The 21,397-nt window shown below is 34.5% G+C and overlaps 2 protein-coding genes across 3 annotated transcripts in view; both read left to right on the top strand.

Moving 5' to 3' along the window:
- Positions 1-2,876: 2,876 nt before the first annotated feature.
- The window catches only part of LOC6053709 (protein Fe65 homolog), a 145,244-nt gene continuing 126,723 nt past the window's right edge, over positions 2,877-21,397 (top strand). For both annotated transcript variants that reach the window (XM_038251972.1, XM_038251971.1), the window contains exon 1: positions 2,877-3,048. The gene's annotated coding sequence lies outside the window, so the exon portion shown is untranslated. The remainder of the gene's footprint in view (positions 3,049-21,397) is intronic.
- LOC119766690 lies at positions 13,493-14,064 on the top strand. The gene has a single exon (XM_038251976.1). The coding sequence runs from the start codon at positions 13,499-13,501 to the stop codon at positions 13,985-13,987; it is 489 nt and encodes a 162-aa protein (XP_038107904.1). The 5' UTR covers positions 13,493-13,498; the 3' UTR covers positions 13,988-14,064.

The raw sequence follows: 21,397 nt of genomic DNA, 5'->3' as shown, positions 1-21,397 counted from the left end.
TTTGGTTCTTTTCACTCGCGATGACGGAAAAAGCACTACAATCCGGAACAGATCCGTAAACACAACCGCGCTGTCAAACTTGAACTAAACAGATTGCGTCGCCGAGAGAGAGGGAAGAAAAAAAGTCAAAGTAGTTATGTCACAGACATAACCGGAATGGCGTAGACTTACGTAAAATTTAGATATGTGGACATGTGGGTTTTCCATTTATTAATTTGAAGAATTAGCTATATATATTGGAAGGAACACCCATTCGAACGGCAAAGAGAAGAAAGAAAGAGACGAAGGAATTTTAGCGAGCCGAATGGGGGAGGGGAGAGGGGGCATAGGGGTTGGGGGCGAGCAGCCTCAGAAAGCTGTGCAATCTGTCGCCCCCGAAGACCAAAATTTGTTCCTGAAATTTAAATTCAAATTAGCTCGCTGCCTCGTCCCGGGTGGGACGAGGGCAACTCTTTCAACACTAGAATTTGAGTAGACGTAAATCTTTCAGAAGCGCTCGCCGCGAATGCGACGAGCTAGTTGGATGTCCCGATTGTTTAACAACCAAGGCTTGACCCACGAGAGGCTTTTCGGCGGATGGCAGCAGGCGCGCGCCTCATCTTGTTGATGCCTCGTCCCGGGTGGGACGAGGGATGGGGATTGAAGCACCTCCGAACCACAGCAACCACGAAAGATCCTAACGGTCCGGCCATCGAGAGGCAACTGGCTGACGGTGACGACGAGAAGGCGATGCGCACTTCTTTTCCAGTTCTGGTCCCTCTCCTGCTGCTGCTGCTCTGGGCTGAGCTTTCCTGCTGCTGCTGCTGCTGCTGCCGGTCCGACGTCTGAGACGTGAATGATGGAATGGGCTCTGGCGCACGTTCTTATGTATGATTTCGGCCCGCTACTTCCCTCCTTTTCGCGACCGACACTCGGTCGCGTTGCTCGGATGATTTTCCCTCAAAATAGGTACTTGACATTCCCGTCCGTGAGTGGGAAGCGCTCATTTTGCTTGCAAAATCTCTGCATTTTGAAAACATTTTAAAACATTCAATTGTTTCAATAGTTAAACTATTTTGCCAACAATGAAAGTTTTATAGCAAATTGCTGAATAATTTTCGAATCGAATGGCACATAAATCGTGTCGATTCGATTAGAGGGAAGGAAGATATAAGCGTTTGACGGATGACGCAGTAATCCAGGGCCTTCGGCCCGGGTTTTTTGGAATGACACCCCAGTACCTTCGACAAAGACGTAAGTCTACGTCAAAAACGGGAGAGCAGATTTGAGAGAGGGAGAGCAAAAAACCTTCGCGAGAGTAGATAAACAGCGCGCAAATAATGCGTAACCTTGTGCGCAACGCGTGTAGAAACACGTGGTCAATTTGAACGATTTGGACGCACGCTGCAGCAAAAACTATTTTCACACCAAACTCGCCTTACTGAATTCAGTTAAATTTACTGAAATTTCCACTCCTCCATCTCCTCAGTACCGTCATCTGGGGTGAATCGGGAATACATCCTGAATAGGGACAGCAGTTAAGAGAGCATTAAGTAAAAAAACATTAAATTTAGAAAACACGATTTTTTTTTTTAGAAAACATGAAATTTAGAAAACGATGCACTATTTTTGTTGTTCTGTATCTGTTCTATCCGAAACTAATCAAACATATCCAAATATTATGCAGTAACAAATTCGTCCCGGGTGACGGTAGTGCAGTTTTCCGAAATTAAATGTTAAAACTGAAAATGAACTATGCATATGTTATGTTATGAATTCAGTAATAACTCCCAAAAAAAACGGCCGGAAATTAAGAGGGCTGAAGCTGAAATATGAGCAAAAAATTAAGCTGTTCAACTAAAATTTGCATTTTTTGTTTGTTTTTGTATTTTGTATTGTTTTTGTAAGACATGATTATTTAAATTTATTCCGATTCAAGTCAAAAAAACATTTCATTTAATTAGTATTATTTGTCTGTTCAAAATGATTCAACATTGTAAAAAAAAGTAAATCTTTACCAGTTCCTGAGGGGAACACCCTTGAAGAGTATCGGGGCAAGCATTGGATTCAGTGGCAGTTTTCAACTCAACTAATGTTAAAATGTTAAGGTTAATGTTAACATTCCATAGGTCGCCTTCCTAAGGTGTCGTTGATAAGGTCCAGCTTGTGACGATGCACTACCTTTCCCTTTACTAAGCAATCGTATCCAGAAGGGAAAAGATCACCAGTTGTGTTGGTCCGAGCCGGGATTTGAACCCCGATCTACCGCTTAAGAGGCGGAAGCGTTACCGCTAGGCTACGTGACTCGGTCTAAACATTGTTAAAGCATTATTTATTTTAAATTGTTTGCTCAAGGTTTTGACGGAGTGAAAAAATAATTTAACAATTTCTCAGAGAACATCTCGCCAGACAGCTGCTTGCTTTTCTTGGGGGTAGAATGTAAAACATGAACTGCTCGTTAAAAACGATCTAACCCAAGTGCCATCACACCGGTTTGATATACTATCCGGAAAAGTTTCCTCCAAACGCACGCCAGGGAGACCTGTTGTGCAGCGGTGACATCAATCAAGCTTAATTGTTACTAGCTGACAGAAATTAATAATCGCCCTTCGCTAATGAACGTGCCCGAAACCTTCATTTTCGTTACAGAAAACGGAGAACTTTTACCTTACGGAAGAGACAAAAAGTGCAGAAGCTTAATCGTCGTTCTTTCACGTCGTAATTATAAACTCTAAATCGGTGTTTTAAGTGTCTGTGAGACTGTGACTAGACGAAAGGTGATTATTTCCAGGAAGAAACACCAAAGTGAGTGAAGAGCACGAGAAAAGTGTGGTATACTAATTAAAACTGTATAAATGCCCTAAGCGATACTCCATCCGGTGATCAGGTGAAAACATCAAACGGGAAGGCAGGAAGGAAGACAGCAAGCAGCATCATCAGCAAACGGCGGAAGCAGCATCACCCTGATACAGCCGACGGCGGATTAAAGATTTTGGCAGTGAGATAAGCTGGCACTTATTGAATCGTAAGCCGTGCAAAGTACACTCTTCTGTTTTGAGTTTTTCCAAGGTAAGTGAGTTGTTTGTTTTAATGTTTGAGATTGAGTTGATGAAGTGGTTCTTTTAGAAAGAATTTTAATGGAACTTTAAATTTTAGACATGCCTTAAATTATCAAATTTGCTTCCAATTGATAAATTTCCTGCTTTAATTCCAACAAATGCCACTTTATTCATTCCAACCAGTTTATCGATTGCTGTCGAAAACACATTTTTCCACGTGCCGAACTGTATTCCGCGTTTCGCAAATCAAACATCAATTACGGGCTGGAGTGGAGTTTTTTTCCTGCACAGCAGTTCAGCTGGCTGTCACTCAATATTATCAAATTTCCGCACTAGAGTGCCTGGTTCTGGAGATTTTTTTTTCTAGATTGGAATTGAAAACAAGCACCTTCAAAGTTGACTAACTTTATGATTTATATAAATATGTTTATTTATTCAGTTCAAACAGTTCAGTTTATTTTCTATTTTTTAAAAAATAAGATCTTTTTTATCTTTGAACAATGATTTTTATTTTTATTCAATTGCACATTTAAAAAAAAGATCCAGAAATAAAACAAAAAAAAAACCTTTCAGAAAATGCCAATTTGTTTAATACAATTCAAAATATTCTGGGGATTTTCCAAATGTACGAACACATTGTTATCACTGCAGGAAAAATGCATTTATTACTTATCCACTACTAAAGCTACCAACTCTTGTTGAGCAAAAATCCGTACACTTTGCCCATATGACACCCAATCGCAGGGGCCACCCAAGTCGGGAAATCGGGAATGTTGGGAATTCGCCAAAATTCGCCAATAATCGGGAGAAAGTCGGGAATTTGTATTTTTTGTCAAAAAGTCAGGAATCTCAAACAAATTTGTTTGAAAATTATTTTCTAACTTTTGAATAGTTTTGTAATTATACAATTTTCAAATTAAATACACTCAATTCTTCTTTAGTAACTTACTTAAAATTTAATGTTTCAAACTATTTGAGGATGAAAGGCTATTCAAGACATTAGAATTCTAATAAATATTGGATACATTTAACATTTGTTTATCAAACAAGAGGTAGGTTACATCTATCGTAAAACAAAAACAAAAGTAATGAAAAACTAATACAAAAATTTAGTCAGGAATCTCAAACAAATTTGTTTGAAAATTATTTTCTAACTTTTGAATAGTTTTGTAATTATACAATTTTCAAATTAAATTCACTCAATTCTTCTTTAGTAACTTACTTAAAATTTAATGTTTCAAACTATTTGAGGATGAAAGGCTATTCAAGACATTAGAATTCTAATAAATATTGGATACATTTAACATTTGTTTATCAAACAAGAGGTAGGTTACATCTATCGTAAAACAAAAACAAAAGTAATGAAAAACTAATACAAAAATTTAGTCTAATTTTAACGATTATTGCCAGCGTAACGAATATGGTCAGTGTAAAGTTAAAGATCTGTTTCACTTTGTCATATTGATTGAATATTTGAAAAAAAGATTCCAACTTAAGTTTGGCAATGTTTTTTTTTGTGGTAAAATTTTTTAATATTTTTTTTAGGCCAGTGGAAAAAAAATAAAATCTAATGTACAGTTTTTTATGGCCTAGAATATAACAGAAAACGTTAAAGCCGATTATACATCATTAAGAATCCTATCAAATGAATTCTTTCATTGAAAAATTAAAGCAACAGAGCAATTCTCTACGAAATCGGTCTTTTTTCTTCAATTTTATTTTTTGTATTTTTTAATCCAACTGAAACTTTTTTGGTGCTTTCGGTATGCCCAAAGAAGCCATTTTGCATCATTAGTATGTCCATATAATTTTCCATACAAATTTGGCAGCTGTCCATACAAAAATGATGTATGAAAATTCAAAAATCTGTATCTTTTGAAGGAATTTTTTGATCGATTTGGTGTCTTCGGCAAAGTTGTAGGTATGGATACGGACTACACTGGAAAAATGATACACGGTAAAAATTTTTTTGATTTTTTATTTAACTTTTTATCACTAAAACTTGATTTACAAAAAACACTATTTTTATTTTTTATTTTTGATATGTTTTAGAGGACATAAATGCCAACTTTTCAGAAATTCCAGGTTGTGCAAAAATCATTGACCGAGTTATGATTTTTTAATCAATACTGATTTTTCAAAAATCGAAATTTTGGTCGCAAAATTTTTCAACTTCATTTTTCGATGTAAATTGAATTTGCAATCAAAAGTACTGTAGTGAAATTTTGATAAAGTGCACCGTTTTCAAGTTATAGCCATTTTTATGTAACTTTTTCAAAATAGTCGCAGTTTTCATTTAAAATAAGTGCACATGTTTGCCCATTTTGAAAAAATATTTTTGAAAAGCTGAGAAAATTCTCTATATTTTGCTTCTTCGGACTTTGTTGATACGACCTTTAGTTGCTGAGATATTGCAATGCAAAGGTTTAAAAACAGGAAAATTGATGTTTTCTAAGTCTCACATAAACAGCCCACCATTTTTCAATGTCTATATATCTCAGTAACTAATGGTCCGAATTTCAATGTTAAAATATGAAACATATGTGAAATTTTCCGATCTTTTCGAAAACAATATTTTCAAAATTTTGAAATCAAGACTAACATTTCAAAAGGGCCAAACATTCAATATTACGCCCTTTTAAAATGTTTGTCTTGATTTCAAAATTTTGAAAATATTTTTTTCGAAAAGATCGAAAAATTTCACATATGTTTCATATTTTAACATTGAAAATCGGACCATTAGTTGCTGAGATATCGACATTGAAAAATGTTGGGCTGGTTTGTGTGAGACTTAGAAAACATCAATTTTCCTGTTTTTAAACCTTTGCATTGCAATATCTCAGCAACTAAAGGTCGTATCAACAAAGTCCGAAGAAGCAAAATATAGAGAATTTTCCCAGCTTTTCAAAAATATTTTTTTCAAAAGTGGGCAAACATGTGCACTTATTTTTAAAAATGAAAACTGCGACTATTTTGAAAAAGTTATAAAAATGGCTATAACTTGAAAACGGTGCACTTTATCAAAATTTCACTACAGTACTTTTTGATTGCAAATTCAATTTTACATCGAAAATGAAGTTGAAAATTTTTGCGACCAAAATTTCGATTTTTTGAAAAAATCAGTATTGATTAAAAAATTCATAACTCGGTCAAAGATTTTTTGCACAACCTGGAAATTTCTGAGAAGTTGGCATTTTATGTCCTCTAAAACATATCAAAAAAAATTAAAAATAGTGTTTTTTTGCAAATCAAGTTTTAGTGATAAAAAGTTCTATAAAAAAATCACCAAATTTTTTTTACCGTGTATTATTTTTTCCAGTGTAGTCCGTATCCATACCTACAACTTTGCCGAAGACACCAAATCGATCAAAAAATTCCTTCAAAAGATACAGATTTTTGAATTTTCATACATCATTTTTGTATGGACAGCTGCCAAATTTGTATGGAAAATTATATGGACAAACTAATGATGTAAAATGGCTTCTTTGGGCATACCGAAGGCACCAAAAAAGTTTAAGTCGGATTAAAAAATACAAAAAAAATCGAATGACCGAAATCCTAGAGAACTGCTCAACATTGACTCAAAAATCCAATATCAAAATTTCCATAATTGTAAACTAAACTCAGTAAAAATGTTTTTAATGGAATTTCTAAATATTTTTTTCTAAATTCGTCGATAGAACAAAAATAGCATTCATGTTTTAAGCAATTTTAAATTTAAGTATTTTCAACTTTTTGCCATTTGCAGTTCATAGAAGTTTAAAAAAATTACGTTTGCCAATTTCAAAAATAAACATTGAAATTATAAATATTGTTATGATTTCGGTTAATTTTGAAAGACTAGTTGTTTATTTTTAAACTCTGAATCAAATTAATAAGTGCTTCCATTTTTGAGACATTTTTTTAAAGAATTTGTTGTTTAGTTTCTGTTTTTAACGAAAATTATCAATAATTTTATTTGGTTTAATTCATTTAGATTTTTTTATTGTTTAAAAATGCCTATTATTTGAGTTTCTGGAATAGTCGGGAAGAAGTCAGGAATATGAAATTGGAGTCACCCTGGGCCCAGTGGTATAGCAAAAATTGTTAAAGAATTGTTTTGATAAATTTGAAAATTGGTACTTGAACATATAAAACTGTGTTGAATATAACAAAAGTTAACAAATTTTATTTGCTATCTCTGATAGCTTATGGCTTGCACGTTTTAAAAACATGCTGAGTCTTATCTGTACGTTCTTTCATTTTATTTTGAAAAACCTATAAGAGCAATTCCAGCTCAAATCAGGAATTTTTCTGGTACTTTTGTACCCGACCCTTTCCGATTTCAATGAAACTGTGTAGACATGTTATCCTAGGCCTATATAAGCCATTTTTGAGTATATGGAGCCAAAAGTACTCGAAAATAACATTTGAGAAGGGCGTAAGGTATTTTAATTTTTTTTGTATTTTGCAATTTAAAAATTACTGTATCTCGAAGCCGTTGCGTCGTATCAAAAAGTGGTCAAAGACAAACTTGTAGGAAATTGGACGGGCTTTCTGAAAAAAATACACTGAAACAAAAATACATGCCACTTCTATGTGATTTTTCGATTTTTAAGTCTAAAACTTAAATTTAAAGGTGTTGTCACGATTTTTTTTCGTTCAAAATTTTTGAGGAAATAGCCTAAGATGTAACCAAAAGACTGACGAAAAATGCAGGATGGTATGTCCCTCCTAAAAAAATACAAAAATCATTTACTAAAACTGTTTTTTTGAAAAGTGGTCTAATCGTCAAAATTTTCAAAAACCCATAGTGGGAATCGATTCCCCAGACAATTTTACATAAAAGTTTCCATATTGACCATTGTCCTATGTCCAATCCTTGGGAAGATACAGCGGTTTTAAAAATAAAAATGATGAAAAATTGGTTTTTAAATGGTTTTTGGCAATTTCTATATGACAGACTTGGTTTTTCAGTCTCGTAAATATTTTTACCGGATAGCTCGTCCAATTTCCCATAAGTTTGCCTGTGAAAGCTTTTTGATTTGACTCGTTTTGATATTTACGCAAGCTAATTTACTATCCAGGTTTCTACCACACTGAAAAAAAAATATTTTCATTTATTAGCAATGTAATTAAGCTTATATATGTAAGTCCTTACATCCAATCGAAATGCTGTCAAAGGCAAACTTATGGGAAATTGGACGAGCTTTCCGGTAAAAATATTTACGAGACTGAAAAACCAAATCTGTCATATAGAAATTGCCAAAAACCACCAAAAAACCCATTTTTTCAACATATTTATTTTTAAACCCGCTGTATCTTCCCAAGAATTGGACATAGGACAATGGTCAATATGGAGACTTTTATGTAAAATTGTCTAGAGAATCGATTCCCACTACTGGTTTTTGAAAATTTCGACGTTTAGACCACTTTTCAAAAAAAAACAGTTTTAGTAAATGATTTTTGTATTTTTTTAGGAGAGACATATCATTCTGCATTTTTCGTCAGTCTTTTGGTTACATCTTAGGCTATTTCTTCAAAAATTTTGACTCAAAAATCAAAAAATCTCATATAAGTGGCGTGTATTTTTTTCAGAAAGCTCGTCCAATTTCCTACAAGTTTGTCTTTGACCACTTTTTGATACGACGCAACGGCTTCGAGATACAGTAATTTTTAAATTGCAAAATACAAAAATATTAAAATACCTTACGCCCTTCTCAAATGTTATTTTCGAGTACTTTTGGCTCCATATACTCAAAAATGGCTTATATAGGCCTAGGATAACATGTCTACAAAGTTTCATTGAAATCGGAGAGGGTTGGGTACAAAAGTACCAGAAAAATTCCTGATTTGAGCTGGAATTGCTCATAAACGGTAACTTATAAAGTTTACGAAACTGCAAGTTTGCTTTTACGAAAAATATCGAGTGTTTCACAAGAACATAGGTTAGTTGAAAATTTCACAGGTTTTTACAAGATTTAGTTAGCCTTTGGATCTTTTATTGGATAAATACATATGTTTTGTAGGTAATTAAAAAAAAAAACAATTATTGATAATCAACTGGGGCTAACCCGGAAATCTTAATTGATTATAATTTAATTTTTTTTGTATGCCATCTTAAACCATCTTGTAGGATTTGTTGAGGATATCAAAACGACATCATTAACTCATTTTCGACCAAAATAGTCGTTGTCACAGGATTGCACACAATCGACGTTATTACCATCTGTTTGTTTCTGTGTAGTAGTGTAATGTAATGAAGATTATTTAAGAAGATTATTTTATGGCGGTCATCAGCAAATTTCAGAATTTTTGAATGATCTAATTTACCCCTAGACCCAATGTCACCTCTGTTGACGGTACAACAAAATCTACGAAATCGTTACTTAATAAGTCGTTATACAGATGTTTATAATTCCAATTTTTTGACACTTTGAGGATGCAAGTTTTAATGAAATGTTTGAAATGTTTTGTTCAAATATTGGTGATCATAATTTATTTAAGCGATTTAATTCAAACATTTATTCCCAAGTTCCAAGCTCATATGTTTCCCGTTGTTCAGTGGGTCGACCTACAGCCCAAACCGTGTGCCATCTTAAAACACGAGCGTGTTCGAGGTGAACTTCTTCGCATTTAAAACACCCCACCGCCTCCGGCTTGGGCCGTTTTTCTGGTGTTTATGCAAAACCTGACACCGCACTATCTCTGTCAGTGTTTGAAAATGTTCAACCCCCCAAAAAGAAAACCAAACCAGCAAAGGATGCCCTTTTCTGAACCGCACGGAATCCGTACGTAAGCAGTGTTCGGGAAACTTGGCCCCTGCACAAATTTTCCCCTTGTATGGGCTGGGTGGTGGTGGTGGTGGAATTCGAGTTCTCTTCTGGTGTCATGTGCTTGAGCACATAATTTTCCAAAATAAATTTGCATGTCAAAGAGTGCGCGCGCGTGGCCAAGTTCTGCCCTGACAGCCCCCCTCCAGAGACAGAACAAGTGGAAAATGGCCACCATAATATTTATATGCGACTTTTGCGCTTGGGGTTTTTTTTTGTTGTTATTGTCGTTTGCGTGGCGGGTTCTCTGTTTATCATTTTGGTTGCGGCTTCCGGCCTCCACCGCCAACACTACTTCCCTTTAGAATAGTAGTGGGGGTGGGGTTAGTTCACCGGTGAAAATTCACCCCTGGCGCCAGTGAGGCGGAAAATCGGCCGATGAAAAAAAAAGTGGAATGAAAACGACAAAAATATGTGCGCACTAAGTGACGCCATAATCGTAAAACAGTTCGTTGAGCACGAATTTCATAAGGTTACGCGCGTTGAGGAACAAAATCAGTATCCTTTTAAGTGACTTCATGTCTTTGCGATGATAATTACTAAAATCGGCAGTGTTTGTTATCTATGATATAAAAGATTTTGAAATATCTACCTTAAATGCCTTTACACAATAATACTTTTAACTCATTTCGACGCTTTCGTTTTGACGTTCGGAGAAAAACGCATTTTAATGTGTAACCTTGAATAAACCCGAGCAGACGGAAATAATTTGGGAATAACATTTTTTGATATCTGAAAATACTAGGCCATTATCATTTTATGTTATTTATAACAAGATTTGTTATTCATCGTTATGATTTTTTTGTTATTGGATTGTTATTGTTATAACAGACTAATAACATTTTTAGTAATTTTTCAAACAAATCTTTGTTATTATATTTTGTTATTTTAACAACTAATCCGATCATCCCAATAACAGTTGGAGGTATTCTTCCATAACAAAAAATGTTATTCCAAAGTCGTTTTGGCTTTCAATCAATATCAGACCAACAACAAATGTTGTTATGATAACATAAACTGTTATTAAACCCTTATGCAAAAATGGATTTTTAAGGATGATTCCATAACACTTTCTGTTATGTTAAAAGTATTTGTTATTGAAATGGCATACATTTTGTTATTACCGTCTGCCCAAGAACAAAAAAAAAAAAATGAGAGCACGCAATGTAAACCATAACAAACACATTTTGTTTGGTTGACCATTCTGTGCGTTGTCCTGAAGTTTGGTTGAATTTGGTTGCTGGAGTCCCAAGTTATAATTACCTACAACTGTTTATGGTAGTCGAGCTTGTACTTGTGTCAAACGCGTTCTGTCCTGAAATCCCTTTGGCCAATTTTCGCACTTACAGCAATTTTCAAGATTGATACTTCTTTCATATAAAAAGTGACAAAAATTAACGGAGCCTTTTCGGTTTTCATTGAATATCTCAGGGTTGAAATTGAATTTTAGGGATCTGTGAAGGTCAAAAGGTGAGGCATTGTGAGCTGCACAAAATAGCGTTCTTAACTCAATTTGGCCCCAAAATGCACGTGTCCTCCCCCCCCTTCAAATCGGTTAGAAAAATCAGGGGGCAAAAAAATATTTTTTTTTTCAAAAAACCTGAAAATTTCAATGAAAATAGAAGTCTAATCGACCAAAAACAAATTTAAGTCCATTTTCCTTCTTTTAAAATCATATTTAGCATGTCTGGGATCGATCGAAAATATTTATTTTTTTTTGTGAAATTTCGTAGTACAGCAACGGATTAAAAAAATATTTTCTACGAATTTTTTTTTTGTCAATACTAAGATATATTGAAAACTAATGTTTGCAAAACAACTGGGCAGGGATAAAATGCATTTTAAAACATTTTTTTGATTGAAATGTTAATACCATGCCTTGTAATTTCATTTTTTCACCCCCTCCCCAAAACCCAAACTTCGGGTTTTTAATCTTTTCTGAAAAATACTTTTGCTCACAAATTTTCATTTGAAAATTCAACTGACAATAAACGCATTCACCAATTTTTTAAGCTCTGAGGAAAGGCTACAATTCTGCTCTAAAAATTTACTGTTCAGAGTAAGCTGGTAAACTGTTTTGTAAAGCTATAGACTCAAAATCGAAAACTGAACTATATGTGTGTTCTAGAAAAAAAAAATTCAAAATTGTATCATAAATTACGATTCCTGATCAAAATATGATTGGAATTGTCCTAAAAGACAAGTATTATCTGGCTCCCAGATGTTTGGGGGATAGTCTCAGTTTTTTAACATCTTAAATTTCATTAATGAATTTATCTTCTTTGTGTTTTTGATGAAACAAAGTTTGGACATAGTCATTTAAAGCATGTTGAGAGTTTAATACAATGTAACTACATTGAAGAAAATCAGTAATCTAGTCAAACAATGAATTGCAAATAAAGGGAACCATTTGAGTAAATATGAATAATTGTTACTGCATACACAGTGAATATAGATGGAAATATACATTGAATAAATAAAAATGCGAACGGACTTGTGTCGTAAAAGAGATTTATAACCTTCATAGTGTTTAAACCAATTCAGATTTGCACTCTCAAATTCAATTTAGTTTAATGTTTATGATTTCTATAAATTCTTGCTAATCTAATCTAATCTAATCAGACCCTAGCGCAGCCAATCTTTCGAAGGGATCCTGGAGAGTGCCTTAGGTTAGATGACACCTAGCACTCTTCTTGTCATTTATTAACATTTGTAGTGCGCCATTGCATCGAAAATGCATTGAAACATCACAAGCGTTAAAGCGGCCAGGCCTACTGCGTAAAGCCGTATCGCAGAGATGACTCGTAATTGGGTTGAGTTTGAGCACAGAGTGTTCGAACAACAACACAATTCTGAATCGACAGGAGGAAGAAGCGTGGGGACACACCACCATACGCTCCGAGATTTTGGTTGTATTCGTTGGGAGCACCATGCTAAGAAGGTTTGGTACTCCGGGACCTCTGGGATGGGACATTGTATTTCCACGAATGCCCTGGACTCTATTTGCCGTGGTTATAGCGCCACAACTCGCTCTCTGTAACAGTATTCCTAATTCCAGTCCACGCTCACCAAGTCGTCATGGCCTAATGGTTAGCATTTTTGCTTACCAATCCAAAGGACGGAGGATCGAACCCCGTCTCGAGCGAATTTGATTTTTCGTTCATATTCATCATTTCAAATTTATGTGTTCTTAACTTTCTCGTTGGGAGCAGATGGGAATCGAACCCAGAACCATTCGCTTTTATGATTTCTATAAATTCTTGCGTACTTTTACAAAAAGCTCTATCAACATAGGAAACTCATGGCACACTTTTTGAAAAAAAGTACTGTAGAATCTGTTCTTATCAGTTTGGTGAAGCTGTATTTTGATTACAACTTCTATAGTTATGAGATTACTTTCATCAATTTTTATGTACATTTGCATCTTAGGATTTTTCCTAATTTTAAAAATGTAAAACGGGAGTAAAAATTGAAAAAAATCCATTAATATAACATAATGGCACTTTTTACTGAGTATTATCGGTAATTTAAACAAATCTAAACAAATACAGCTGTCCATGTAGCACCAATTCAATTGTTCATTGAACAATGTTCAATATAAATGATGCCTCGATGCTACTCAATTCTAGTTGTGGGAAACCCGTTACAATGAAAGCAGTACTGATCCTAATTTTGAGCCTGATTTCCATCACCCTGGCCAACAACCCCTGGGGAGGTGCGGGAGTGTGTGTGCGTTTCGCCAACCAGTGGTCAGGAGAGCAATTAACCAGCTCGTGGTCTAAACACGACAAAGATCGGCGCCATGTTAGCACTTCATCAGGCGAAGGAGAAAATTGGGTTATTTCAAAAGATGAGAGATATCCGGACCATTACAAGATAAAGCATAAAGGAAACGGGGAGGAGCTGTTCGAGTCCGTTCAGAATTACAAAGGAAACTATATATTCACCTGGATTCCGAAAACGCTGATAAACGACGGAGGTGCATCTTGGAATATCATGTGGGTCAGAGAGGACATTTTTAAGCTTAAAAATAAGAAGTTGAATCATTGCTTGTGGAACGTAGATGGTAAAATTAGTGCTTATCCTAACTGTGACAACAAGCAATATGAATGGCGAATTTTTAAAGTTGCTTGCTGAAAAACTGTATGGAATGTCTATCAGACTATCCGATCCAAAAGATATAATATAACACAAATTCAACACATTATTAAGATTTGAAAGTAATAAACAAAAAACAAACATTTCGGTTTTTCTTCGTGTTCTTCTTTGTTATATTTGTACTATGTTACAGAAATGACCAGGAAGATTTAGAACAACGCTGTTGTCGAAATTCTAATTTGTTCAAAGTATCGAAACCCTAAATTTTGACATCCATATTGGACAAATTCGTATGGTTTCTTAATTGTCCCACCGTCAGAACATCCCTCAGTGCTTTTTCAACCACAACTTTGCCGATCGGAAAACCCCTTTCATGACTCCGATTGTTGTACATTTAAATAGTCATTTTCAGAGTTGTAAAAATATCAAACATTCAGTTCTTAGCAACAATAATAAAGCGCCGGATTCGAGTGGTAGAAATGATAGCTGGAGCAACACGAGAAAAGGGCGGATAAGCATTTCGACAGCTAGAACTATTTTGCAAATTCCGAGCTAACAGGTAACTTTTTCACAAAACTCGATGTGTTAAACAATAGCTGGCCTTCCCAGCAACCTTCTACCGGTGCGGGTTTTGTTAAATAGTTACCTGTTGGCTCGGAATTTGCAAAATAGTTCTAGCTGTCAAAATGCTTATGCGCCCTTTTCAAATGTTGCTCCAGATAGTTCTCCCATAAGAAATACATTTTATAAAAAAAGCAAAGGCTGCTCGAATGAAAGTGTTACATTATCAACCTGAAATATCATCTTCCAACTATCACTGCTATTCTTTACGCCGCGAAAAATCCAGCACTCAAATTCCGGTCTCTATCAAGTGTTAACACAATCCCATGCGACATTCTTTTTTTCTCTCTCATTCCCGCAGTCATTCCCCATCAACAGAGCGTAGCCATAAAAGCCACCACAAAAAAAAAAAAAAATGCCAACGCAGTTTAACAGGACGTAATGCGTGGTCGGTACCCAGTCTCCCTCTCGCGTTCTTTTATTGTTGTTTTCTGAAAAATCAAAATAATCTTCGGCGAGTGTTTTGGAAAAGAAAAAGAAAGGGAGTGTTAGCAAGAAAATGCTCATGCTGGAAATCACGAGCTAAAAGAAGAGAACTCACGAGCTATGGCTACGGTCGCTATGCCTTATTGCCTTCTAATATTTTGGTGCAAGAATTATCAAATGATAGTTTTTTTTCTATCACTCGTTTACAAAACTGCTGATTTTGTATGACCAGCTCCCAAAATTGTATGGAGAATTACATGGACATACTCTTGATGATTCCAAACTAAAGCCAAAATTAAAATTTTTCAAAGTTACAATAAAGTTAACGTGTTTGTGTCTTTTAATTTTTTAAAGTAAATATAAATCATAAATTAAGACAAATTTACTCAATTGGGTCCTAAAATGAAGCTTAGATTGCTGATATTATTGTTTACAACGATAAAGCTTATTTTTCTGAGTAAAATAACCCTTTGTACGACCACAAAGAGTTTAAAATAGATTTTTAAATCAATTTTGAAAAATTAACCTCGCGGTCCTTCTTGACAGAAAAGGTCCTACTTGACAGCTCGTTCCAAGGTGACCATAGTTGAATCAGCGAAAAAATGTTGTCTTGTCAATAACTTTTTTTGCATAAAAATGAAAAAAAGTGATCAGAAATGGTTTTTAATCGTGTTTTTTACCGTTGTACATAAAAATTTACATAGGGCTTTACTGCCGCTGATCGCATAAATGTCCCATATGCATTTTCATCGATTTTGAGTTATTGATGCAGTTTGGTTCAAAATTGTGTGCTCTTTCAAAAGAGCCTATAACATCCAGTACTTTGTTCTAGAAATCAGGAGGAAATCCAGTTTTTTCGAGAAAACTTAACACGTAACCTTATGCATGGGACAAACTTCAAATGCATTTTTCTCAGCTTGCTGTTTTTGCATATGGGACATTTATGCGAACATGGGCAGTTTAGTACCCAATTGTAGACATTTTCCAATGTTTTCCAAAAAATACAACATAAATGGTAAAAAACCTGTTTAACCACAACAAATGTCCAATCGGAAACCGCAAGCAAAATATTAAATTTAGCACCTCAGGACACAACCAGGTTGCGTTGGCATTCAAGGTTTTTTTTTTGGCAGTTTCCCGTTGCGATAAGAATGGTCGATTTCGTGCCACTCTGTGGCTGGGAGTTGTTTGAAATCGATTCCTGAGGGTTTACCTACTGTTTTCCAGGTAAACATGCTTGGAATGCTATAAAATGTGTATTCATGGGAGGAAGGAGGGGGGGATGTTGGAAGGTGACCTTCCCACCGGCTATAGATAGCTATTTTGGGTAAAGCTCAGGTGAAATTTGACTGGAATTTCCTTCGGGACTCAAAAGGCATTCCAACCCTCGTTGGGGTGGAAAATTTTAGGTTTGAGGAGAATATTTCAAGTTCAAAGCATGAAAATTGACCCGCCTGAAGTTGTCGACTAATCTACCACTAAAGACAAAATAAAGTCGACACAAGTTTCAAAACAGTAACTTTGCCAAATTAAATTTTATTCTTGACAAAATTTGTCGCAACAAACGAGCAAAAGTACAGCAACAACCGGCATGTCATAAAAAGTGACAAATTAATATTTCAGCTAATTACTCAACCCGGAGAGACGTGACAACACGACAGATGATTTCCATTTTTCAACACGACATATTTTAGGATCAGAAAGGGGTGCCAGGGAGGGAAATTGTGGGAAATGTTTTCAGTCACTGTCATACTGACTGGTGGTGGGAAAAAGGGTCTATTCACTGCCACTGCCTGAAAGGGTCATGGCCTTTAAAGGGAGAGGGTGCTCTGAGAAGTGTGTGCGGAGCCTGTTACTTTGTGTTAGAATTTTAATGAGGAGTTTATTACGGAAAGAGCGTAAAAGGACTTTTGTTTCGACGTTCGAGTCATTTGTTGCGGTTTCTGTCAAGGTCACAGGATGCGTTAATGGGATTAGGTGCGATGAACTTGCCGCTTGGGGTTGAAATAAAAAAAACTAGCTATAGGTTTTAACAATTGACTGATAAAAAGTGTTGTAAGATGCATAATACACCTGAGCAACTCTCTACGAAATCGGCCGATTTCGACCATTTTTATTTTTTTGTATTTTTTTATTTGACTCAAACTTTGTGGGGGCCTTCCCTATTTGGTCATATTCAATTTGGTGTCTTCGGCAAAGTTGTAGGTGTTGTTGAGGACAATTGAGAAAAAAATAGGTACACGGAAAAAAAAATTGCTGATTTTTTAATCAACTTTTTTTTTTACTAAATCTCAATTTCCCAAAATACGTATTTTTTGATTTTCGAGATTTTTTGATATGTTTTAGGGGACTAAAATCCGCAACTTTTGAGCTATAGAGAAACACGGTCAAAAAATCTGCCGCCAAGTTATGATTTTTTGAAAAATAGTGATTTTTGGAAAAAAAATCCAAAAATCAGTAATTTTTTTTTCCCGTGTACCTATTTTTTTCTCAATTGTCCTCAATAACACCTACAACTTTGCCGAAGACACCAAATTGATCAGAAAATTCACTCAAAAGTTACAGCTGTTTGAATATTTACATACCATTTTTGTATGGACAGCAGCCAAAATTGTATGGAGACTTGTATGGGTGAACAAATGACGCAAAATAGCTTATTTGGTCAAAGGGAAGACCCCCACAAAGTTTGAGCCAAATCAAAAAATACAAATAAAATCCATTTCCGGTTTTGGTAGAGAATTGCTCACCTGTGTTTAGCAAATCATCAAATTAATCAAATCTAATCAAATCTAATCAAATCTAATCAAATCTAATCAAATCTAATCAAATCTAATCAAATCTAATCAAATCTAATCAAATCTAATCAAATCTAATCAAATCTAATCAAATCTAATCAAATCTAATCAAATCTAATCAAATCTAATCAAATCTAATCAAATCTAATCAAATCTAATAAAATCTAATCAAATCTAATCAAATCTAATCAAATCTAATCAAATCTAATCAAATCTAATCAAATCTAATCAAATCTAATCAAATCTAATCAAATCTAATCAAATCTAATCAAATCTAATCAAATCTAATCAAATCTAATCAAATCTAATCAAATCTAATCAAATCTAATCAAATCTAATCAAATCTAATCAAATCTAATCAAATCTGATCAAATCTAATCAAATCTAATCAAATCTAATCAAATCTAATCAAATCTAATCCAATCTAATCAAATCTAATCAAATCTAATCAAATCTAATAAAATCTAATCAAATCTAATCAAATCTAATCAAATCTAATCAAATCTAATCAAATCTAATCAAATATAATCAAATCTAATCAAATCTAATCTAATAAAATCTAATGAAATCTAATCAAATTTAATCAAATCTAATCAAATCTAATCAAATTTTAATCAAATCTAATCTAATCAAATCTAATCAAATCTAATCAAATCTAATCAAATCTAATCAAATCTAATCAAATCTAATCAAATCTAATCAAATCTAATCAAATCTAATCAAATCTAATCAAATCTAATCAAATCTAATCAAATCTAATCAAATCTAATCAAATCTAATCAAATCAAATCAAATCTAATCAAATCTAATCAAATCTAATCAAATCTAATCAAATCTAAACAAATCTTATCAAATCTAATCAAATCTAATCAAATCTAATCAAATCGAAACAAATCTAATCAAATCTTATCAAATCTAATCAAATCTAATCAAATCTAATCAAATCTAATCAAATCTAATCAAATCCAATCAAATCTAATCAAATCTAATCAAATCTAATCAAATCTAATCAAATCTAATCAAATATAATCAAATCCAATCAAATCTAATCAAATCTAATCAAATCTAATCAAATCTAATCAAATCTAATCAAATCTAATCAAATCTTATCTAATCTAATCAAATCTAATCAAATCTAATCAAATCTAATCAAATCTAATCAAATCTAATCAAATCTAATCAAATCTAATCAAATCTAATCAAATCTAATCAAATCTAATCAAATCTAATCAAATCTAATCAAATCGTTTATAATAAATTAAGAAGATATTGTAAAAGCAAACTCACACTAATCATTACACTTAAAAGTTGATGTTATCAACTTTGATGCGAATGTTCAGGATCTAAACAAAAAGAAACACTTGCTGTATTTTTCTATAAAATTAACTCAATCTTTATGGGAACCAATTAATTTCACCACATTTACCTAGAATGATGGTAATTGCGACTTGGAGCAACTCGAGGAGGTCCCGTAAATAAATAACCTCGACAAAGAGCGAGCTATTTTTCTGTAACGGGACTTGAAAACAAAAAGGAAAAAGTTGCACCCACGAGGCTTCCGATCCTTGGCTCGGGTCATTGCGATACAAATGAATTCCAGTCACGGAAAGGGTTGTGTTTTGTGGTGGGTTTTTCCAAAGTTGTCGGTCGGTGCACTACTACACGTGTCCCTACCAAACGGTCCTCGGAGGGGTTATTATTATTGCATCCGATACCGTTCAGGGATAACCTTCGCAAGCGGTCACACGTCATTGTGGGGGCACAGTTGAAAGTTACTTTTTTGATCAAAAATGTTAAAAGCTTCAATATTTCAAATTTAAATTATAACGAGATTTAAAAAAAAATAAATAATTAAGTGATATGTTTTTTTTTGCTTCGAAAACTGTCCAACCGTGAGAACTGATGCTCAGCCACGTGGGAAAACAGGTAAAAATAGTCCCGATGTGTCAGCTGGGAATGTCACACTTGTTGTGAGGTCCAGCAGAGTGTGGGCAGAACTGACCGTGTGCAGCTGTCGGATGTCCTCTGGATCATCGTTGCTCAATGAAGTGGACAAAAAATGGTACGAAAATATACGTGCACGTGCAATACTTGTGGGAATCCTAGCGTGGGTGAATAAATAAAGGTCAGGTCATAGAAAAAATAAAACAGTAGACGGTCCTCGCGAGACACTTGAGCAAAATAAATTGAGTTATTTTCGGTTTTAATGAAAAACCGATGACGATGGCGTGTGGCTCTGTTTTGTGGTGGTTTATGTGCCGTTTTGAATACTCAATTAAGCTTTTGTTTTGAACGGTGAAATTCATACGCCATGTACGGAGTACGTTCGTGACTGATTGGAATATTTTAAAATTCAGTTCAAATAGCATAACTTTTAGTGCAGTGTTTCTCAACCTTTTTGGTTCCATTCCCCCCTTGGATAATTTTCATGAACTTCTTTCCCCCTTTAAATTTGGAACAAATAAACAAATTTCATAATTAAAGATTAAATTGTTATCATAAGACTAAATTTTCAATAAAAAAAACAAAAATCATGCAAAACATATAAATATGCAGTTTGTGAAATAAACTTCACAATGTAGCGGAAATCTACCCTTTCCAATCAAACACCTATCTTCGTCATATGGAGAGTTTGATGCTCGATTAAAGCTCCAAAAATACTATTTGGGCTATAAACTTACCAGCAACAGCACCGCCTCGAGTAAGCACGCAAATGTATGCCACTTACTGGCCAAAAAGATCACATTTAATGCACTTTTGATCATAATTTGTATTTTGCGAGACCACTTCTCATCATTTTGTTGGCACACACAGTGACACACACGAGAATCCCTCAAACGCTTAATGAATATCGCCAAAATTAACTTTTCACTTTCGCTTACTTTTTCACGGCGCTTAAGATATGAAATTGCTTCCAACTACCGGCAACATGTTCTTTTGATCATTAGTAAGGCACTCACTTGAAGAATAATCCCGAAAAATGTAATAAATTAGCAAGCGCCATCAAAAAAACAAACGCGCCAAGTCGTTTGACGTTTCAATTTTCACTTTGCATTCCACTCGAAGGCTGAAGAAAACCGAGCGAGAGACGAAGGCAAAAAAGAACAAAGGCTGGCCGTCAACACCACCAGCAGCACAGCCAGCGATGCCAGGAAACTTTCCCTATAAATGCCACTTTTCGTGAGTGTTCGTTTGAACTGTCAGCGCAAATGGCAACACTCGACAGAGTGTTGGAAGAAAAAAGAACTAAGCCGATATTAGAAAAATGGGCGTGGCCCAATGCATTCGCCTCGATTAGAATACCCTTGGGAATTTGTTTTTGTTAAATGCTTGGTAAAGAAATAGAATAACTTTTAGTGAAAGTGAAAATAAACAGAAATGTTCACAAAAACTTGCTCTACTCGTTGGTGTACTTGGTTTTAGTAAAATTCAAGGGAGACTCTAGATTATCTAGCATCATTCATACACGACCGCTTATTAGGATTAAAATGGGTAGATTTCCCCTAGTACAAAATTGATAAAAACTTTCATCCAGAGAGATTTTTTCAAATACAGTTAAATTAATCTGGATGTGTAAGAAACGTTTGAAAAGTTTATAAAAAAAGTA

This window comes from Culex quinquefasciatus, chromosome 2, assembly GCF_015732765.1.
Source record: "Culex quinquefasciatus strain JHB chromosome 2, VPISU_Cqui_1.0_pri_paternal, whole genome shotgun sequence".
Lineage (NCBI taxonomy): Eukaryota > Metazoa > Arthropoda > Insecta > Diptera > Culicidae > Culex > Culex quinquefasciatus.
The sequence above is the reverse complement of the archived record's forward strand: the minus strand, read 5'-3'. Positions and strand labels throughout refer to the sequence as shown.